The following is a 14528-nucleotide window of genomic DNA, read 5'->3' as shown; positions in this document are numbered from 1 at the left end:
AAAGCCAAGTATGGGTGAGGAAAACTGACCATGGCAGAGAGCCCTAGTGACACAGGCATTAGGCCAATGTGCCAACAACAAAGGCAGGGACCAAGGATGATCCGGGGGCCTGGCCTGTGTCTGTTCTCTGTCACTTAACCTTTCAGGAAAGGCAGGACATTTCCAGATGTAAAAGAAGTTAGAAATAAAAAGAAAGTAACTATGACTTCACAGCAGTGCTGCTGTCTCCTCTCTATGGCTGTGTGCACCTCTATGAGGTTGAAGCTCCACCCTTCAGAGGTCATGTTAGCCTAGAATTTCCAGAATGTACTATTTCTCTTCTTTGGCTTATAATGTCATCTGAATATAAGGAAGTCCAATGATCTAAATATTTCCTAAGTTCAGAAGGGGAAAGAGAGCATGGGGATTTCACTGGAACCCGAGTTGCTGGCCTCTCTACTGCGTGCACATAGCCACAGTCACAATGTCATCACTGCCTGTCACACACAGGCAGGAGAGACAAGGAAGGTCCCTTAACGTCTTGTCCAGCTGAGGTAAGTCAAGGTCAGCATGCAGCAGCCAGGATGCTGCAGCGCAGAAACAAAGCGCAATATCTGAGTCTCACTTGGTACCTTTTCTTCATTTGCTGCCATCAGGGACTCCACTGCCTTCTTCATTTTCTGTACTTCAATGTCTGAAAGGATATGACATAGTTAAGACACAGAGCCATTGTTAGAAGGCAGCTAACCTATGTGGGAAGACACTTGTTCTTCTGCCTGAAAAGTTCCAAGGTACAAGTGGCAATGATTCTCCTTTAGGGACAATAAGGATGAGCACTGTCTGCCCCACCCACACAGTTGTAATAGCAGAGATAACCGTGTAGGTAGGGAGGGAGATGCCCTCTCTTAGAGAAGTCTTCCTTTAAACACTGAAGATGAAATGTAGGCACAGCCGCAATGACAGCACTGAGTTTTCAAAAAAAGGAAGCTGTGGGCAGTGGGTGAGAGCAATGGATGGACGAACGGATGGATGGTATTCACAATGACCAAGGCAGAGGGACAGTGCTGTCATAACCAAGCTGGAGAGGCCATGGTAAGAGGCTGAACGAGCGGTGTGGTGCTCACATGAGTAGTCATGCTGAGAAGCCAGCGGCAGTGGCACAGGAGGAAGAGTACCTTGCTTCATCTATAAGCCTCATTTCTAACACCATTTTAAAACAAAAATGGAGACATAACAAATTACAGCATGCACAACGTGACTTCCTTAAAACCTGATAACCAAATACAAAAGTGTTGTTTTAGTAAAAACGACCATTTAACCCCAAAGTGAACCTATGGTTAAAATATGAAAACATAAAAATATTCACCTAAAGTTATCTGCTTCTGAAGGGGAAAACATTCTAGCAATTTTATAAACCTCACTGATACATTTTCAAGTAGGAATTGCTGAGGCTTGTTGCTTGTTTGTTTGTTTGTTTGTTTCAAGCAAGCTTCTTTAACCTAATAATCCACCCTCTGTGGTCAATTAAGGATTTATCTTTATGTGCACTAAGTAGCCCAGACTCCATACAGCTTCTAATGTAGACCTCAGCTAAACAGAGTTTCATAGCTGACCCAGGAAAGCTCACCCACCAGCTCTGGTGGCTGAGTGATGAACTTCCTTCTCTTCTGTGCCTGCACCACCTGCACCACAGAGAGCACTCTTTCTGAGCTCACTCCTCTGTGTGTCCTGCTGTACTCTGGGGAGTGAACGGGCTACAGGAAAAACCTGTAGGATGATCTTTCCTCCTTGCTTTATGGCCTGTCTGTCTGGCCTCTGTACTGTACCCCGTGAAGAAATGAGGGGGCTATGGATGAAGCAGCTGCACTTCTGTGAACAGAAATGTTTTAAGCATGCAAGAGCGAAGTAGCTCTGACGATGAATGAGAAGCTGATGGAGAGACACCAGAACCTTACTTTTCTCTTTGAGCTTCTTTTTAATGTTTTCATCTGCACGGAAAACCCATCAGATTGGGAGTTAGCACATATTACAACAAACACTGTCTTACAAGTACTGGGATTTGGTTTCCTTTTACATAAATGCTGGGACTCTAATCTCACAAACAGCCCAGAACATGAAGCACTCCTACATGACTCAGAGGCTGGTAGGTGCAGTAAGCACAGTGCTGGGGCCTCAGGAAGAAATGCTATGCGGTTAGCTCCTACATCAGAGCTGCGTCCTTCTGAACCTGCTGCTTCTACGTGGATGTTACACCTCAGGGTCAACCAACTATGCTGACTGGCTAATGTCACTCTGGTAGGTTTTCCCAAATGTTAGTTCGATACCTGGTCCACCCGACTATATGTGAGATCCAATTAAGCACTTGGGCCCAACACCACTGAGACAGTGTGTTCCCTGTTCAAGGAGGCAGGCCCACTGCTGACACAGAATCAGGGTCAGACTGCCATGACGCTTCTAAACCTTGTACTCAGTCCCTGAACTCAGCTGGTCCCATGGTGACAATGAGCAGTTCACACTGGCTCTAGTCCCGACTCTGTGGGCAGCACCACAAACACGTCTCTAGTCACATCTACTCAACTCAGTCCATTCGGTTCTTAATCTCTCAAAGTGAGACTAGCATTATGGGTTCCCTGGTACAGCAATGTGAGCAGTAGATTCAACCCTAACGTTGCGGTCGATTTCTGAGTGTCCTGTAATGTCATTTTACTTATGTCTAAATCCAGGGAGGAAAACCCACTTCCATAAGGCTGAGTTTTCTGATGCTATCCATCAGATAATAGGTACAGAATACAACTTGTTTCCATACATTATATGGCATGAGGCAAAGCTCCACCAACTGGAATCTATCTGTCCAAATGAGTCAGAAACTACTAAATACATACATACACACACATACACACACACATACATACACATATACACACATACATACATACACACATACATACACACACATACACACATATATACACACACATATACATACATACATACATACATACATACATACATACATACATTTATTCATTCATTCTAGGATTGCCAGATATTATACATATTATATTTCAAGACTTTTTTAAAAATTGAGTCATGGTCTCCCTGTGTTACACAGGCTGGTGTCCAACCTAGATTCCTTCTGCTTCCATTTCCACGTGCTAGAGCTGCAAATGTCAGACCCAAATGTAAGTTTTAAAATGTCACTGGGGTTGTTTTTCTATTGTCTAACACCAGACCCTCTCCTGCAGTTTACTGGAGCTTAACGAAACCATTGAGTGCCACAGTCAGTCTCACCTCGATCGAAGGGCTCCATCCCTTCTCCTTTTGCCTTACAAACCAGTCTCTCCTGCAGCCTCTTTACTTCACACTCCTTCTCCTCCAACTGCTCTTTTAAAGATGCCAATTCATCCTACAAATTACAAATTCATTTTAAAACAGTAGACTATGGCAGAAGAGTAACACTTACAAAGCATACTAGCCCTTAAAATCAATACTCGGACTTCGGGAATGAGACAAAAAAAAACCACACACACACACACACACACACACACACAAATCAGACAGAGGCAATGGTAAATACTATTAATGTAAGTAATTTGTAACAATTACAGTATAAATGTTTCAAGTTTGTTTGAAGTATAACCAGGACAGGGTACTCTCTAAAATCCTGCCAACGTTAAATCAAAGTCTCTCCAAGTTAGTTAAAAAAGATGACCAAATTAGATAGTTGTCTTAAAAGCAAAATAAAAAGCAAATTCAAAAAGGCTTGATTGGCTCCCTCAGCATTTCAAGGTGACATTCATGATTCTGGGACAGTCATGGGCATTAGTAGTCACAGGGAGGCAATCAGGGGTGACTGACCAAATCATGGACTAGATAATTTACTCTTATCACTGAATAAGGCAGACACCTACAGCAATGAAAAGAGGAATCTAGAAAGAGAGAATTTGGGTCTTCCTTTTGAAATGATATCTGCAAAAGCTTCTGAGGCCCTGATGTACTTGTTAACATTTTAAAAAACAGATTTGCTTTAGAAAGTACTAGTTTTAGCAAATTTATATTTTGCAGGCTGTATCTATCACAGAAACTAGTTATACAATGACAACAGGTATCTTTTATTCAGTGTGGCATTTATTCTCAGAGTCTTTATTCAGCTATCTGTACATATAGTGTTATGAAAAACCTACTCAAGAGGCCAGGTTGGCCCTGTACTCCTGACTCATGGTAAGGATGGAGCCAAGCTCAGAAACTTTCAGTAGCCCTGCAAGAGGTGCTGCCCCTCTCCCTGCAGGACTTCTAAGCAGTGGCTTCTCTTCCTTGCCATGATAAGGAATGCACACACACTGGCCTTCCAGGAAACTCTAACTGGAGAGCAGGCTCCAGTTCATACGAGACAAAATTCTTTCACAGAGGAACTTTTAACAATTATTTTATGATGCTTAGGGGTCAGGTAGTCTGAGAAATAGGTTTATAAGCTGATACTTTTATGTTTTATCTGTTTACTATTTAATTAGTGATCTCATTGTCCGTTAATCAGGGTGTATGCACTTTTAATAGACAGGTGACACATATACACGCAATGAATGCACATGCTACTGAAAACATCATCACAGCAGAACGACATGCCAGAGGCTGCAGCCCGCTCCCACCAGTGTCTACTACACCTTCAGTGTCTCCCATTTTTGCTCCATCCGTTGCTTTTCATACTGCATCTGACCCACCTTGATTTTCATGCTAGAAAGTTTGGCCATTAGAGACTGGTAGAGAGACAGGGATGAGAGAAAAGGAGGCAGAAAAGATAAGCTAGATAACGAAGAGAACAGCACCGGTTCATACAGAAGGTCAGCTCACCAGACGCCACAGGCTGCGTCCTAACAGCAGCAGTTAGTTAACTCAGACATCACAGGCCGTCTCTGGAAGATTAGTCAAGCCTTGGATTTACTGACAACTCTAGCATGTAAACTAAAGTACCTCCAGCTTGGGAGAAACACAGTTTGGTTGTGAGATATGTTTGTTACCATGTACTAATTAGAAAACACCTTTTTAAAATAATATTGTTCATAGAACAATAGACCATGTTTTAAAGTAACTTTGTTTTCCAGAGAAACTTACTTTGGTAGACTTGAGCTTTTTTTCATACTGAAGTCTTTCACCATCCATTTCATTGACTTTTAGCCTCAACTCATTGATCTCTTGTATTAACCCCTGGAAAAAAACAAAAAAAACAAAAAAACAAAACAAAACAAAAAAAAAAAACATTAATTAGAAAAGGGTATAGCACAGTCACCCGAGTAGCCAGAAAGCCCTAGGCCAGCAAAGTTCCTTGGATATAAGCTGTGAGAACCAGTCCTAATAAAGGAAGATCCAGTAAATTTACCCCTAACTGCCAAAGCACACTTCCACTAAAATACTAACTTCAGTTTCCAGTGCCTCTGTCCTGAAATGCTTATGAAAATAAAAGCGTAGCTATGATTCTGAATAGAGAAATGCTATTATTAGACTCATGGACCAGGTCCCCAGTGTGGGGCTAGAAGGTTTGTGGAACCTTGAAGCAGCAGCGCCTACAGGGAGATAGATCCTTTACCCTGAAAGGAATGTGGGGCCCCAGCTCCTTGCCTTCTTTTCTGCTTCCTGCCATGCATTTCATGATAATGTGCTGCTTCAACACTGTCTCAAAGCAATGAGGCCCACTAATCATGGACTATGATCTCCAGAACCGTGGGCTAAAATAAACTGTCTCTTTATGAGCTGTCTTGGGTATTTGTTATAGTGATGTATCCTGGTTTTCTTCCTCTTACTGTGATCAAACAATCTGACCAAAAGTAGCTTGGGGGTAGAGGTGGGGATGGTGGCAAATTATAATTCCAGGTCACAGTCCATTACTGAGGAAAGCCAGGGCAGGAAACTAAATCTGGGACCCAGAGGCAGGAACCAGATGCATGCTGCTTGCTGGCTCCTTCACTGGCTCATGCCCACCTAGCTTTTCCATATTGTGCAGGAGATGGAGGCCCCACAGTGAGCTGGACCTGCCTACAGCAGTTAGGCGATTCCTCACAGCGGTGTCCACAGACCAACCTGACAAAGACGAATTACTCAACTGGGACTGTTGGCAGGCAGTTCTAGGCTGTGACAAGTTGACAGTCAGTGCTCACTGCTACATGACAGAAACGTGACTAACACACCAAGACAGTCTAACAGCGACAAAGCCGTTTAGCATACGCTTCTATATTAAAACTACCTATGGACCCCATCTTTCCACATAAACTAGAGATTTTCTCTGACATAGCCATTTACCTTAAGATTCTTTTCTGTGACACATTATAGTTATTCAAAGATTTCTATAATTTTTGCCTAGTTTACAAAAATATAAACTTAAGTTTCTTTAAGCCAACAATCTCAACCTGAAGGTAGATGAGGGTCTTATACATATATATAATATACTCATATATCCAATACAATAACATAATGTTATATGTGCAAAATTTAAAGTCTAAATGATTTCATAACAGAATTAATTTAACACCATGTCTACTGCCACTTTAAAAATGTGCTTGTCAAATCTGCTCAAATATTCTGACTTGAGGTTTAAAAAGAGTCCGTTTCTCTTGCTAGCTCATCTTCCCTGCACAGAAGTCAGAAATGGGCTTCCTTCCTTTGGTCTTTCAGGCTTTGCTATTGTTGACAGGCAGCTTTGAACTCCCAGCAGGCATGGTTGTAAACACTACCCCTTCCTTATTGCTGACTGCAAAGATGAAGGAACAGCTATGGAAAACCAAACTACAGAGTGGGGTCATTTTCCTATTTTTTTTTAAGAGAAACTATCCAATTGTTTTTTGTTTGTTTGTTTTTGTTTTGTTTTGTTTTTGGTGGTGGTGGTGGTAATGCATTAAATATGAATCTAAAGTTCCAATCTTCAAGAAGCTAGATATACCCATGACAAGTCTGGCTGGAAAATATGGAACTATCTCTTTAATCCAAAAAGAGAAAAGGAAAGAAAACCTTTAAAAACAACAACAATAACAAAAACCCAATGTGATTTAAACTACTGCACTTAACTTCTCAGCTCAGGCTCCATTCAGAGCTCTTTATTTTAGTCATCTGTGCTTACACCAGATGGGGGCGCAAACCTTCAAGATTTAAAGATTTTTAATGCACTAGGTTTTGGAAATGCCTACAAAGGTTTCTTAACTTAACTTCAACATTTTCTTGGAAACCAATATCCAAACTCTCTAAATTCTGGAAGAGCGTTAAGAGATTTAGGGTGGCAGAATAACTAGCTAAAAGTTTTATTTTTAAGGGAACATTAAGCCAGAACATGTACATATTCCATTCTGTTTCAATGTCTGAATACTATTTTGATTATTTTAATATAAATCCACAATTACCAAATACTCGGTAATATACCCTGTGAATATATGTACTCCCTTATATCAGCAGTATGGATTATTTCATGGGAGATGATCAAAGATGGTGTTTTCTAGAGGTGTGTTCACAGGGTCACTGGATGAGAACACAGGAGAAGACAAGCAGGGAGAAACAAGACAGGACAAACACTTGCTACAGTTCAGTTGTCCCGACTGGTCAGCCTCACTGGTCAGTTTAATCTGGTAGATTAAACTAAGCACAGAACCAGGTAAGTAAGACTCAGCCTCTTAAGAGTGTGAACAGCCTCAACTCCCTTCCTATCTCCCTCCAGCCTCCTAGTTTCCATCCCTGCAGCCTCCTCCCCCACCCCCACCAAAACAATCCCCCTTCAGCCCCAGCCACTATGAAGGTTCAGGGCGACTGTGAAGACAGGGATGTCAGGGTAAGGAAAAGGGAAAAATCTAAACAGACTCTTACAGGAAACATTCAAGTAAAGCCAGCGAGTGGTGGCAAAAGCCTTTAATCCCAGCACTTGGGAGGCAGAGGCAGATAGATCTCTGAGTTTGAGGAAACAACCACTCCTTCCTGGTACTCATTTTCTGACAGAGGACCCCTCCCCAGACCCTTAACAAACCACAGAAGAGGGTGGTGACCCCTAGGAAGGGATTTCTATAGCTCTTCCCTTCATTTATTTCACTTCATTTGTGGTATCAGGGATTGAGCCCAGGGCCTTGTGAGTGCTGCTCATCTGCTGCCTCTGCAGCCCTGTGTTTCAGCCTAAAGGAAGATCTGAAATGGACAGATGCCCTCCAAGCCTCCACCAACCAAAAGCCAAGTTAGAAGACCTGGGTTAGCACTAGGATGAGAAAAGACACAGTGAAGTTTCTATATAGCCACAAGTACTTTAAAGATTCAGTGTGTGTGTGTGTGTGTGTGTGTGTGTGTCCGTGTGTGTGTCCGTCCGTCTGTCTGTCCATGTACACCTATGGAGAAGTGACTGTGTCCCAGCAGACATGGGTGTTGGGAACCGAATTCCAGCAAGAGCATCATAATTGCTGAGCCTCTGTGCCATTCCCCAATTAAGTACTTATTTCATCGTGGAAGGCACCCTGAATTTCACAAAAGTATACTGAATCTTAGTTAATCGCAATGACTTACATGCGGAACATACTAAACATTAAGGGACAAATAAAATAACCTGCAAATGCTGGGATTCTGTGAGTGTATGACATGAGGTTTCTGTATATTAACCAATTCCCCTTACATTATGTAAATGATCATTGGGCCTATATAAGGACAGATGATAAAATCATGTATTTAATACATTGTTTTTAAATTAAGACCAGCACAGTTTTGTCAGTCAGGTGCCACAAATATCTTGTAGTCAAAAACTGGAACTAACATTTTAGTGAAGAAATCACAATGTGTTTAAGGTTTACCTTGAGTTCTTTTTTATTTATGGTTAGTTTTTTGAGACAAGGGTTTCACGGTGCCCAGTCTACTCTCAAATTCACTATATGATGGAGGCTGGCTTCGAACCCCTGATCCTCTGCCCTGATCTCTCAAGTACTGGTATTATCGGCATGTACAACATGCCTGGCTTATTCTGTCTCTGAAATGGTGCTGAGGGCTAGGGTCTAGTATGCCCTGAACTTTATTTCTTAAAAGGAAGCAATGTGAAAGTTTATACTAATTAATTACCTTCCCTTCACACCTCCAGGAGTTTTAGCTTTGTCCTGTGTGTGTGCGCGTGCACACGTGTGTGTGTGTGTGTGTGTGTGTGTGTGTGTGTCTGTGTGTGCATGTGCATGCACTCATGCATGTTAGGGCTAAGAAAGGAGGAAAAGAAGAGGGGGGGAGGGAAGAGAGAGAATGAGCAAACTCTACTTACCTCTGTGTCTCTGAACCTGTCTTCATAATCCAGCCTATCCTTCTCTACGGCCGTCAGTTTTAACTTCAAGTTAGAGATCTCAGCCATCAGCTCCAGCTTCTGTGTCTCTAAGGAAGTCCTACTCAGAAGCTCCTGTTAGAATTCCAGATATTCACAAGTTGTTATATTACAAATTTCTGTCATGACAGCAACACAGCAACAGCTAAGTGTAGGCCGTGGGTGAAGTACAGCCACGCACCACACGGCTGAGGATTACTTACTCTAGTGACCTCTTCTGAACAGAACTACACCTGTCATCAGGGGCTCAGGGGGACACATCTGAGAGACTCCAGAGCCCGATGACAGCACTGATGTGGCATGCATGGTGCCTGCTATATGCCAGGGACTGGGAGACATGCTCATGAGTTCAGTCCCTGCCACAGTCTCATGAGGAAGAAAAGCTTATCAGCCTCATTTATCAGGGTTTCTAGGAACACGGAAGCCGAGGTCACGAGGACAGGGAGGTCTGGAGCCTGTCAAGTCTCACAGCCAGGCAATGGCACAGACTGACGTTCAACAGTAGCAGCTCTGCACCCACATATAATCTCCGCTGCATCACAGGCTTCTCATCCACAAGCCCTGTGTGCGCACTGGGACTCGCGTGTGAGTTTTTGCCTAAACAAGCCACATATGGTGTTTTTCATCTCATGGTTGGGAGTTAGAAATAACAGAAGCGCAAAAGATCAACTTCTAATTCCTGTAACACTGTACTCTCTCCTAACTGCATAATTTTGTATGTCTCTGTGATTTTAGACTCTGCTACTCTAGACTTTAAACACAACAGTTTATGAGAGTCTGGAATTTATTGCTGCTGAGACAAGACAGGAATGTTGCACCTCAGACAGCACAGTTCAGCAGCCCCTACCCACACCGGCTTTGGCCCGTACCTGCTGCAGCATCTCTTCAGTGGCGTTCAGCTTCTCTCTGTGCTCTTCAAGACAAAACTCCAAATCCCGAATCTTTTCTCCCTGAGCCTCCACCTGGTCTGTCAACACACTTACCTATTAATTTAAAGCAAGAGGCTGCAATGAGTTTGAAAGGCTCTGGGCCCCAAAGCATGGCTCATTCTCTAACTGGAACGAGGACTAACATCCATCGCTCACAGTGGGTTAAAACATACAAGCTTAACAAGATGACAGTGGCCCTACCCTTTGCTGTTTGTATTTTGCTTTGTGTGTGCTAGGCTTGGCAGGCTCTCTACCATCGGGCGACCTCTGCAGTCCTATGCTGCCTTATGACCCTTAGGACTCCTACTCAATTTAGGAGAGACTTGGGTGCTGATCAGAGATTTCCAATTTCTTTACACATTAAACCATTTCAGTTGTAATTAGGAAAATCTGATGTTGAAGGAATGGTGAAAAGAGCCACAGAGGAAGCGAGGTCCATGCTGCAAACAGGCAGTAAGGACCACTCAGATTTCACACGTCGATAATACAAGGAGCAAAGGCAAATAAAGACCTCAAGTTCTACAAGCTCTTCCGAGATGAACACGGTCACAAATGCCGCGTTCAAAGCAAGGGCAGGGGAAGAGTGCTGCAGTGCACTCAGCGTGAGCTCAGGTCCCGGCACCAACGAGGAAAAGGAAAAGCTAGGGCACCACATCTCATGCCGGAGAAACAAACGGTGAAGCTCGTCCTTCATCCTTAGGGTCCAAGTCTCTCCTCTGTGATACCAGACGAGTAAACATACTTTGATCCAGTTAGCTCTGTACTTAGAAACACCACAAGGAAGCAAGCAAATGTACACCACAGTACTTTCCAACAGCAGGCTCCACTCAGCTGCTTTGTATGGTTCATATATCATTTTAAAAGACAGAAAGTTAGTATGTATTTAGACTGAGATTTTCACACTATGGGCATTCACAGATCTGGATTTCTAGCTGAAACATATGTAAAATTAGATCTGACAGCAGGTGACATACAAAGTCATCTCAAGTGGCACTGAGTCTGACCTGCTCCTGAGGACTGGGTGACGAAGCTGGCCACAGCCAGCCCTGCACACTCCCGGCACGGACAGCTAGCCTAGCACTCCAGTTCCTGTTTGTGAGATAGGATCTGATGCTATAGCTCAGGCTGATCTCAAATTTATGGCAATTCTCCTGCATCAGACTCCTAAGTGCTGGGATTGCAGACACTGACACCATAGCTGCCTTCTACTCCACTGTGCTGCTTCCTTCAGTGGCTGGCTGAGCTGCCATACAAATTAAATGACTCATTTTTCAGTAGTCTGTGAGATTACAGTCTTCCCTTGGCACCTGTGTATGGCTGGTTCAAGAATCCCTGCAGATATCAGTCCGAATGCTGAAGTCCCCTCATGGAACAGCAGTATGTTCACATGCTGAAGTCCCCTCATGGAACAGCAGTATGCTCACAGGCAGCCTACACATCTTCCTTATGCTCCTGTCACAGGCTCCCCAGCACAATGTAAATGCACACAAACGGTTGTCATAGTGTTAGATAGCGTGTTTACTACGGGTGCTTAACGCAGGTGTTGCACATATATGTGATCCAAAGTTGCAAGGACACATGTCCTGAGAAAGGGACAGCCTCAAGTACCACTTGCCTGAAGAACGAGGGATTCTTTGTCGTTTTCCAGACGTGCCAGCCTTTCTTGATATACATCTCCGTTCCCAGATAGGTGTCCATTTGTCTGAGTGAGAAAGTAACATAGGTAAGGTCAACTCTCCCTTAGGATTTGGTATGTTATGCATCACTAAAACTGACATATTTTAAACTCAAGGGGCCTGGAGTAAATTCAGCACAACTGTCACTGGCATGGATGGAAAATATAAGAATTAACTGACTTCAAAATAAGCATGACAGGCACAGTGAATGCTTATATACAGGTGAGCATGTAAACACAACTCACTGGCCTGCCCCACTGCTGAGGAAACAGAAAACAAATAGGTTTAGAGCCAAGACAGGTCTAAACATAAAGCTGTGGTAAAACACTAACCAAAAATAAATTGACAGGGTAAGTGTTTATTTCACCTTATAGTCCACCATGAAGGGAAGTCAGGGCAAGAACCAAAGCAGAGGCCTTAGAGGAGTACTGCTTACTAGCTTGCTCGTGGCCCGCTAAGCCACCTTCTTATAAAACCCAAGACTGTCTGCCCAGAAATGTCCCCATCCCAGTGGGCTGGACCTTCCACATAATTACTAATTAAGAACACATCCCATAGGCTTGTGTACACATTGATATTATAATGGGAACCTTTTCTTCCCAAATTACTCTGGATTGTGTCAAGTTCACAGAAAGCTAACCAGCACAGACTCTTTTTAGCGGCAGCTGCTGGAATGCTCCAGTAATCATAGGCACAGCCCTAGGGCAAACGGAGTTCTGAGTACCTAGCAGTGGACAGTACTCCAGTTGTCCCTGAATGATCCCTGTCACTAAGTTTGTGGAACAGTGATTATGACCTGTGATGCCCTCCTGTTCCTACCGACTCCATCCCCAGGTTCCACACCGGACTGCCAATGCCTGTTTATGGAGCAGACGCATGGGCAACGTCTGAAGGGCTTCTTCCTGTCCACTTAGCTCTACAAGTCACAGGATGAAATTGTAAGACAAAGGCTGCTGCCTTGAAAGCCTTCAGAAGCCTTTCTGTCTCCCCACCAAAGCTTAAACATTCAGTCCAGAGTGATTTTCCCTGGTGGTACTGATGAGCTGGGCCTGACAGCCTTGTAATTGTTTTCCATCTTGACTTCACTAACTTCTTACATGTTTATCGGTTTATACAATGCTAAGATCAGCTCCTGGCAAAACTTAGCCATCAATCAGCTCACACCTTCCTGGCATCTGGCTCAGTGCTTGTCCACGTTCACCTTCCCACTCCTCTCCCTTCTGCTGTTTTCTTTCTTTTTTTTTTTTTTTTTAATCCCATTTTGTATATTATGCACAGTACACTCTCCAAGGAAGTACAGACTTTTTCCTACACTTTTTATTTTTGTTTATTTATTTTTGAGACACAGTCTTCCTATGTAGCCCTGGCTGTCCTGGAACTCACTATGTAGAGCAGGGTGAACCAGAATTTACTACGTAAGTCAGGCTGGCCTCAAACTCATAGAGATTCACTTGCTTCTGCCTCCCAACTGCTCAGACTGAAAGTATGTACCACTGTGCCTGGCTTTTTTTTTTTCCATTTTTTTTTCATATCCAAGTCATGAAAGGCACATTTGAGAAATCTCACAAAGAATAAGACACATAAAATTGTCACTATGAAACATAGTAGTATATAAGACACCCCCTGTTCTCTCCCTTCTTTCTTCCACTGTCCTCCCCCTCTCCAGGATGTCAGGGATAATCCTCCTGCTTTAGCCTCCTGGGATTACAGACATGAGCCATTATGCCCAGCTTGTGATGTACTTCTCATAATTTCCTAGCTACATATCCATAGGATTCCCTGAATAGTCCTTTCAATACAACAGAGATAAATCAGAAGAAATCAAAAATGGAGAAGTAGGGCCATCCAGAATTCAACCATGAACAATCTCTTCAGAGTTAGAACCAGAACAAATAAACAAACAAACCAGAAGCTGTACATGCTTCTTCCCCAGGGCACATCCAATATGACACCTATTTCTCCAGAATTAACCTGTGTTTATTCTGCCTCTCCAGGCTCCTATTTCAGTTCTGGGAGTGACAAATGTCACACCTTGAAAATGAAACACAAAACAACATAGAAGGAAGAAGGGAAAAAAGGGAGGAAGAAGTGGGGAGGAGGAGGAAGAAAAGGAAGGAAAGATTAAACTCGGGGTATTCCCTCTGAAGATGGAGACACGCTGGGTTACGTTTCCCAAGAGCCCACAGAAAACTTAGAAGCTAATGCATGTTTGCTGTGGGTGTAATGTTAACATCAGTTGCTCGACCACATACCTGCACCATTACCACTGCACAATCCATGCAGTTCACTCCAGTGTCCAGAATTAACTAACTCACAAGAGACAAGAGTCTGACGGAGTAGTCAGAATGACCTATAACCCTGGGGATCATGAAAATGAAGCAGTCTTCTGGAGGACAGCCAGATACACAGTGGAGGTTCCTCCAGTCTATGAAGCGCAGAGGCAGAGCCTGACACACACATACATACACACAGTGAATGTTCTAATCTGTGAAGTGCGGAGGCAGACCCTGACACACACACAGTGGACGTTCCAGTCTATGAAGTGCAGAGGCAGAGCCTGATACACACACAGTGTATGTTCCAGGCTATGAAATGCAGAGACAGACCCTGACACACACACAGTAGATGTTCTAG

At 43.4% G+C, this 14528-nt stretch overlaps 1 protein-coding gene across 21 annotated transcripts in view; it reads right to left on the bottom strand.

The window, feature by feature from the left end:
• The window catches only part of Ppfibp1 (PPFIB scaffold protein 1), a 140053-nt gene that overhangs the window by 31802 nt on the left and 93723 nt on the right, over positions 1-14528 (bottom strand). For 8 of the 21 annotated variants that reach the window (XM_076940886.1, XM_076940891.1, XM_076940887.1 and 5 more), the window contains 8 exons: positions 11834-11920; positions 10159-10272; positions 9233-9364; positions 5089-5181; positions 4641-4733; positions 3271-3385; positions 1935-1967; positions 612-673 (listed from right to left, as the gene is read on the bottom strand). In XM_076940886.1, coding sequence (XP_076797001.1) covers positions 612-673; positions 1935-1967; positions 3271-3385; positions 4641-4733; positions 5089-5181; positions 9233-9364; positions 10159-10272; positions 11834-11920 — 729 coding nt within the window. The remainder of the gene's footprint in view (positions 1-611; positions 674-1934; positions 1968-3270; positions 3386-4640; positions 4734-5088; positions 5182-9232; positions 9365-10158; positions 10273-11833; positions 11921-14528) is intronic. The other 13 variants (XM_034511374.2, XM_076940896.1, XM_076940898.1 and 10 more) reach the window with 5 other exon arrangements.

This window comes from Arvicanthis niloticus, chromosome 9 (genome assembly GCF_011762505.2).
Source record: "Arvicanthis niloticus isolate mArvNil1 chromosome 9, mArvNil1.pat.X, whole genome shotgun sequence".
In the NCBI taxonomy this organism is placed as follows: Eukaryota; Metazoa; Chordata; class Mammalia; order Rodentia; family Muridae; genus Arvicanthis; species Arvicanthis niloticus.
Note: the sequence above shows the minus strand (reverse complement) of the source record. Positions and strands in the feature narration are given on the sequence as shown.